The sequence below is a fragment of the Pteropus alecto genome, unplaced genomic scaffold (genome assembly GCF_000325575.1).
Source record: "Pteropus alecto unplaced genomic scaffold, ASM32557v1 scaffold42, whole genome shotgun sequence".
NCBI lineage: Eukaryota > Metazoa > Chordata > Mammalia > Chiroptera > Pteropodidae > Pteropus > Pteropus alecto.
This window is the reverse complement of record NW_006434825.1, coordinates 3,609,593-3,618,092: the sequence shown is the minus strand read 5'-3', so window position 1 is coordinate 3,618,092 and position 8,500 is coordinate 3,609,593. Positions and strand designations below refer to the sequence as shown.

Genomic DNA, 8,500 nt, shown 5'->3' with positions numbered 1-8,500 from the left:
CCAGGCCCAGACATTTCATCTCTGTCCATTTCAAGGCGCCGAGTGTGCGCCGTATATAACCAAGTACTGCGCCCAAAACCGAGGACACAGCCGCCGCTGTGCGCGTTTTGTTCACGAATGATGGGCAAATCTGGGCTCTGAGGCTGCGATCAAGAGCCTGATTTGGGACTGGTTCAGACACTAGACTTGAGGCTTCGCTTGGCAGGGAAGAAAGCAGGGGAGCGGGCACGGGCGTGGCTTTTGTGAGGATTACGGCGGAGGCTTTGGACAGCGGCGCCGCTCGCCGAGGCTGCAGCCATTGCACAGCCGAGCATCCCACATTCAACAGGAGGAACCCGCCGGAGAGGAGCCCCGAGCCCCCAACGTCGCAGCCGCCGCAGCCCGTGCGCCCCGCGCCCCCGCGCGCCATGGCCAAAGAAGGCGTGGAGAAAGCGGAAGAGACGGAGCAAATGATTGAGAAGGAGGCAGGCAAGGAGCCGGCGGAGGGCGGCGGCGGCTCGCACCGACTCGGGGACGCCCAGGAGATGCGCGCGGTGGTGCTGGCCGGCTTCGGGGGGCTCAACAAGCTGCGGGTCACCAGGAAGGCCATGCCCGAGCCGCAGGACGGCGAGCTCAAGATCCGCGTCAAAGCCTGGTCCAGTATCCGCGCCTTTCTCGCTTTCTCCTTCTTTGCGCGCTCGGCGCTCCGGGGGCGGGGGGTGGCAGAACCTCAGAGGCGAGGTTTCCCTGGGTACAGCCGCCGCGGGTGCCCCCCTCCGCGCCCTGACTGGGGTCTCGGAGCTTCCCCGCAGCCCGCTGCTGCTGATGCTGGGGATGATGCTGAGAGGTGGCCCTCCCTCTCCCCCAAGCGGGATCTAGGGGGTGACCGGAGGAGACTGCGCTCTCGGGAAGGAAAAGGAGGGGTGGGTGGTGGCGCCCAGCACTCAGGGTTTGGAAGATTGCGCTGCGGGAGTAGTCGGTCGGGTAGGACAGCTCAGCTGCCAGGGTGGGGGTTTGATGATAACATGGTTAAAAAATAATAATCGTCGGCTTACTATGTACCAACTATCAGTTTTAGTTTTCTGTATGCGATCTTATTTCATACTTCCTGGGACCCAGTGAGTTAGGTACTTTCAGTATCCCCTGTTACAGGTGAGAAAACTAGGACTCACAGAGAGTGAATTGTCCAACATCGATCTGCCGTCCCTAAGTGGCATGGCCAGGAATTGATAATCTGTCTTTTAAAGCTCTATGTGATGTCGGGATGGGTGCAGGACTGGGAAATATCCCTTCTCCCGCTCCCGCAGGCTTACTTCCCTATAGCCTGGTTTGGGCAAAGGAACTGGGAAGTAGGAGGCTAAGCACTAAGCTTGGTGAGGAGTGAGGCCAAGGCTGCAGCTCAACCCTTCCTCTTCCCCACTAGCATCTTCTGTTTCTTGGAAGAGGGGAAAAACAAACAAAAAACTGATCAATCTTCTCCAAACTCCTGTTCCCATCTCAGAAGGAGCTCATCAGTCTGAGTTGCCTTCTATTCCCCACTCCTTCTGCAGGGACGTCTTCAGACCCCCTTGTGTGTTTAGGCCTTTGAGTGCCGTCACTAAATGGATTATTTCCCTGAAGTTCTTGAGAGGGAGGGCTCACCCCGGAATGTTCATTGGACCCAACACTCTGAGTTCTCTATGCAGCAGCGTGGGAAGTTCCTAAGAGGAACTTGCTGTTAGCACAGTGAGGTGGGCCTATCCCTTCCCATCTTTGTTTTAAAGTCCCCAGCAGACACTGCTCCCTAAGGCAGCAGCCAGCTCACCGGTTCCCACATTAGAGCCCCAAAACCAGAATCTGGGAGCCTATCTGGAGGCAAGAAAAATGGAAAGGAGATTCCCCTCCCCTCCCTACTTTGAGAGTAGGTGCAGGTTTCATTTGCCAGATTGAAAGGCAGCCCGTGAGAGAAGCAAGCACAGATCTCTGGCTTGTTCTGGGTTTTTGGCTCTCTCTGCATACATGTAACCGGTCATGCTTGACTCTAAACCCTTTCTCTGGGAAATTCAGGGTCAGGGAACAGGCTTTTGCAAGCTGGGGCTACTATACAGTTCTATTTGGTTAACTCTTGCTGAACTGAGCTGATTGATCCCAGAAGGCAGAGCTTACTCATGGATAAATCCCTGATGCTCAGCACAGTACAACCTAAATAAGTTATGACTGAATGAATAAGTTATTGCTGAATGAATGGACTGAGGAAAGACACTTGGACGAGGGATTATTGCATCATTATTTTTCTTCACTTACCGGAGGAAGAATGTCTGCCTAGTGAAATTAAAGCCATGTACTGATAATTCTCCTGCCTTAACTACCAATCAAAAATATTTTATATGTGTGTGTATAATTTATGACCTTCCATCCAAATTGGGGACTGAGTTCTAGGATGCTGTCAGAGTATATATGGAGAGAGTGAAAATGCTGAAGCTATTTTTTAAAGAAAAGAGCAACATCTGCAGTATAAATAGGTCTGGGTTCTCTAGCTTTATGTTACGTGCATAAAAGCTGATAAGGAACTGAAGCATTTTGAAATAATAAATGTTAAGATGAAGGCCAGAAGATTGATTTTCAAAGCCAGACACACAAGCCTATTCTTCATTCAAGATGTACACACACACACATACTCACTCACTCACTCACTCACTCACTCACTCACTCACTCACTGTGGAATCACTACAGATCCCCCACCCAGTTTTTCAGAAAGCCAGCCAGGTCTGGGGGAACATTTGGAATACAGTGTTGCAAAGAACCCAGAATGATTTTCATTTAACCAAGCTGGAAGTAGACTTAATTTGTTTTGCAAGGGGGGCCTAGAATAGATTTGTGAAGATTGCCCGCTAGGCCCGTCCTTCTCCACTGGGCTGGGATTGGCTAGTAAAGATGCCCATTGATTGTAAGTTTAGCCTTGAGAGCCAGGATGACTCAATCTGTATTTTTTTGAATCAGTTGATGGTCTCCTAGATAAAGGTCCATCTTTTACCTGTTCTCTATTTTTAATGGAAACCTTTTATCATCAAAGAGGACATGCTCTTGGTAATAAAGCATAGTCCATCTGAACTAGTATTATGCAGACCTGGAATGAAGGTCCAAGATGATTACTCTATACATTTTATGAAAATGGAAGAGAAGAGGTGGGGGAAATACATATTTTATCTCATTTACACCCTCTCATTTATGGGATAGGTATTACGTATGGTAGAACAAATTGAGGTTTGGAGATGTTGAGTAATTTACCAAAAGCATCACACAGATAGTAGAGTTAGAATTTGAATCTTGGTCTGTCTTTCCTTAAGGCTCTGTCGTTTTCCTTTTATTCTATTTTATCTCCCTCCATGGAAAGACAGAAGAAATGTGATTTAACTCTTCAGACCTTTGGCATGTAAGCTTGCTTTCCTTTTTTTCTTGAATGAATATGGCATGACTCCTTTGATCATTTTATGTCTGGCTTAAGGGAACACTCAGGGTGGGAAGGATAGCAGAGTTGTCTAAGTTATTACAAGAACATCAGCTTTAACAGAGAACCTATTTCATCAACCATTCATTGAACAATTTACACAGCAAGTGATTTAAGTGGCCAAGGAGAAGAAGTGTGCACGGGCTTTGGGGAAAGGTGGACTTGGATGGAAGCCCAAACTTTCTATCTGTGCAACAACAGTGGACATCTCTCTTAATTTCTTCAAGCTTTCTGTGCCTCAACTGCAAAATGGGAATAATAAGATGAACCTCATGTTGTTGAGAGAATCAGATATAAGAAAGAGACTGGCTCACTGTTGGCACTAAATAAATAGTAGCTATTGTTGTGACTGTTGTCAGTTTTGTTGTCATGTCTGTACCTATATGACATATTTTTTGGCAGCTTGATAACTTGAGGCCATCATTTTAATCATATATGTAATTAGGCGATATCATGTCATACCTGCTTAATGATTAAGAATGAGACATTCCTAGACATGAGTCCCACTCTGCCACTTGCTTGCTAACTGGATGTCTTAGGTCTGGTTCCTGGAAGTGAGCCTGAGACAGGGATGCTTTTTTAAGTGGTCGATTGAGGGTGCTTTCAAGAAGATGGGAGCAAGAGAAGAGGGCTAAGGTAGAGGAAGAAACCAAGTAAGGATTTGGTTTTAGCTGGATCCCACCAGGAGTTCTGGAGCAAGCACTGTACCACAGAGTCAGTCTAACCTTGAAGCAATAGGGAAAGCCTTTTGTGCTCCTGCACTCCTCTCCTCATCCCCACAGCCTTCGTCAGTTAGTTATGGGCTGTGGGCTACTTCCTGAGTCGGGGCATGGAACCTCTCAAACAGAGGTGGCTTCTGTTGGCCTGAGGGCAATTCCCCTTGGAAATAGAAGCAGGGAAGGGGACCGCTCTGAACCAGGAGCAGTCAGCATTCCCAGCAGTTGGGGGATGGGTGCACTGCCCAAGAGATGGGGTGAGGCACACTAGTTGACCTTGAACATATTGCTTACTCCTCTAAACTTCAGTTTCCTGGTCTATAAAATGGAGATAATAATAGCAACTCTTTTTATAGTGTGTAATGGCGTTTAAATGAGATACAGGGCATAAAAATCTTTTTGATGATGCCTGGCACATAGTGGTCAATAAATGACAGCCATTATTATTTGAACTATTATTTTTGGTTTCCATAGACACTTTCTATAGTTTATCATTCAAACTGGAACTCTTTTAAAAGGGATGCCAAAATAATCATTCTGGGACAACAAGAACAAACTGGAACTGTTTTAGCCAAACCAGGTGCATGGTCCTCCTTAACTGATAAGGATCAGATCTATGCCTTTTCTGTCAGCAATCTTGTCACAGTGGAGCTTCTCTTGGGCAGGAGCTGGTAGGATTTGAGGCTGAGGGTCTCCAGGCTGGACTGCAGGAATGTATTTAAGTGGCCATTAACAAGCCTTGTCTGGTTTGTGGCTCAAATTGGCTTGCGGTGGAAAGGCACTAATGGATTGGGGACATTTATTTTCCCAGACTGATTTATAGTGAGAGGCTGCATGAAACTGCTGGAATGAGACCAATCGGATGAAAAATGGTTTCAGCCAGTCATGGCTCCATTGGCTGATCTGAAAATGGGCTGAGGGCAGGCCACACTAGAGGAAAGCCAACAGATTGATGGGATCCTATATATCGTAAGAGTAAAGTATATTGGAGAGGGAGAGGGAGAGGGAACTAACATTTATTGAATGCCTGTTATGAGCCAAGAACTGAGTTGCCTAATCTATACTCTTTGTTTCATTTTATCCTAATGTCAATTCAACAAGACCAATATTACTATCTCCATTTTAAAGATGGAGAAACTGACATTCAGAGACATGTTAAGATAGCAAACTGCAAAATGGAAGAGCAGTGTGATGATCCAAGTTCTGCCTTGTTCCTGGATTCTTTATATTTAGGAGTAAGAAAATCAGAAAGACACAGTGACAAAGGTACAAAACACACACACGCGCGCGCGCACACACACACACACACAGAGAGAGAGAGAGAGAGAGAGAGAACAGAGAGTGAGAATCCAAGAGACACAGACAGGCAGACAGACACAAAGACTGGAATCAGGAATATATAGAGAGAAACATGAATGCATTTGGCTGATTTGAAGTATAACTGATAAGACCCAAATTGCGGCTGTCTTGCCCCCGCAAATAGGCCGTCGTGTTTCTGCACCACATCCATTTTGCTGTCATTTCTGAGTTATGGGCTGCTTTGGGGATCCATCTAAGATCAAAATGCTATGACTTTTGGCCCAGAATATTCATGCTAATTAAACACAATCACCACTCCTTGGATCCACTCAAGACATCTGAGTCCTTCCTCTGCCCCTTTGCCTCAGTTGGGCCATTGCTACACTGGCGACTGGAGTGCAGGGTGTCCCAAAATAATATTACATTAAATTGTCACTGACAAAGTCAATCCAAAGAAATATGACCAATATGATCTTCCCTGTTTGTCAAATAAACAAATCAAGTGCTTGAGGTTAAGTGACACAGATGTTTCCAAAATTGAGAAATTGCTTGGAGGGTGTCTAATACCCAAGCCAGGAGCCACTCTGGCACAGAGATCAGGATAAAGTGTTCTGAATCACTCTGAGTTGGATGGAGATATCGGGATTTGACGGGAAAGGATGACGTGGTGCTGAGTCACATTGAGCCCCATTTGGCGATGAGAAGACGGAGATGCTACCTCAGGGGTCTTTCTTATTCATCGAAGTTTGCAGTTTCACATTAACTGTGTTCTCCCTGGTAAGGGCTGGGGATGGTGACAATGTCTGCTCTTCAACCAATGACGGAATGAACTTCTTGTGTCCCCGCAATTTGAGGAAGAAAGGAAGCCCAGAATCAGTGATTCTTGTATATCATAGAAAAAGGAAGTACAGAAATCTTAAAGAACATCTGACATGTAGTAGATTCTCATAAGCAGCAGCCTGATCTCAATTATACAGACGCTAGTCAGAAATCAAGGGCAGGTGGCTCATGATGGGCAAAGATGACTGATGGTCATGCTCACCCTACCCTCCAGGGGCAGCATCTTTGTAGCAACAAAGCTTAATACCCTTGTCTACTTTTCATCTGACCCTCACAACCACATGAGGTTATCATCCTTACTTCCTAGGAGGGGACACTGGGACTCAGAGAGGAAGTGGAAAGATTGAGAAGCTACAACAGATCTGAACATTTCTGCCTCACTATGGCCGAGTGATCTTAAGCAACTAACACTTTCTACTTGTGCACATCCCCACCTTGGTAATAATACCCACTTCTTGGTATTGTGAAGACTGAGAGTCCGTGGAAGTCCTGACTGTTCCTTGAATAGACTGGGCACTCAATAAAAGTTATTTTCCTTCCTAGGTCACTTGGGCTGTAAAAAACAGACTTGGGACTTGATGCCATCCTCTTGTTCCTCGTCCTCCTACCAAACTACATTGCCTTGCTATTCTCCCACCGATTTACATAGGATGCTGGCTTTTGAATCTTATGCCCAGGGTTGGGAATGGATTTGAACTGATCTCTTGCCATACGAGCCCTCTTCATTCCACCTATGAGTGGCAGCAGAGATTTCTTTGGTAGGCAGGTGTGCGTAGACTATCCAGGCTCTGCAGTCTGGTTCATTCTCATTCAAAGGAACCAAAATTCATGATCTTTTGGCATATTACTGACATTCGACATGGACAACAGAGCTCACCCAGGCATGGGGAAATAGCACCCTATGACCCCAAGTTCTTGGCACTTATCATTTTTAATAGGGATCTTTTTTGGCATCTTGGCATTTGTCATAGAAGAAAAAGTTTAATTAGAAGCAAGAAGAGACTCTTCGTAGGAAAGGTCAGTGGGAGTGTAATTTCAAATTAGTTTGAGTCCTCTGTGTGTGATTTCACACAGAAAATCAGTTGGAGCTATGGCATTAAAATGAGCAAATTTAATGTCTGAAGGCCCAGGAGACAAAATAGATACTCCAGTGAAAGGGGCTGTTTCACCTTTGAATGTGATAGTCTCTTGATGAGAGCACGCAGTGAGCTTCTGTCCTCAATCTCCTTCTGTTAGTGACCCTTGGCCTCTTAGCCAAGCCTCATCCCCAGTCACGAACATGCTGTCCAGTGCCTTCACAAACAGAACCCCCTTGGTAAGTAAAACATTGGGTCCTCTTACTCCTGATTTCTCTAAATGGATGTAGTCCCCAGAGCCCAGTGCGGAATAATTATCTTCTGTGAGAGGAATGATAATGAATGATTTCATGGACTGGCACTGACTATATACTCAAACTGGGTGGGAAGCAGTATGCTTTTTTGGTTATAAAATAGTTAGTGTTGGAAGTGAAACACTAACCTGGATTCAAATCCTGGATCTGATAGTTTTAGCAACCTCCATAACCTTAGGAAAAGGATTTAGTCTTTTGAAGCTTCAGCTCGTTCATCTGTAACATGGGTATAATAATAATATCTATGGGGCAAAATTTTTTATGTGTGGGAATAAAAGATAATGCATTCGAAGTACCTAGTAATGATGTTGCACATTTAATATTTGTCGAATGAATGAAATCCTTATCACATAGTATATGTTTAATATATACTAATTATGGGGATGCAAAGAAATAAGACATTAGAAAGACGCTCCATACTTCATAAACTTTGGTGAATGGAGTCCTTATTGAGACTCCATATGTCTCCCGCAAAGAGTGTAAGACCTTAATATCAAAAGTAACCCAGATAGGATGTGCCACCATGTCATGACATGGACAAGAGCCAGATGAATTCCTGAAAAAACAAGAGGAAACAAAAGCAAAATGCATTGTGCTCCAACTGTGTGCCAGAAACTGGGCCAAGCTTAAAGATCTTTAAAAGGAAGACCAATTACTTCTGCTCTGATTCTCTTTATTTCAGCCATGCTAACCATCGTAATGAACTTGTCCTTGGATATCTAGGCCCTCCCTTTCTCTTCCCTTCCACCTTTTATCTTTTCTCTCCCCGTGAGTTACTTGCTCCTGCT

The 8,500-nt window shown here is 45.3% G+C and overlaps 1 protein-coding gene across 1 annotated transcript in view; it reads left to right on the top strand.

The window, feature by feature from the left end:
• Positions 1-325: 325 nt before the first annotated feature.
• VAT1L (vesicle amine transport 1 like) overlaps positions 326-8,500 on the top strand; it is a 132,991-nt gene continuing 124,816 nt past the window's right edge. Inside the window, exon 1 of the mRNA XM_006909710.3 lies at positions 326-634. Coding sequence (XP_006909772.1) covers positions 408-634 — 227 coding nt within the window. The 5' untranslated portion in view covers positions 326-407. The remainder of the gene's footprint in view (positions 635-8,500) is intronic.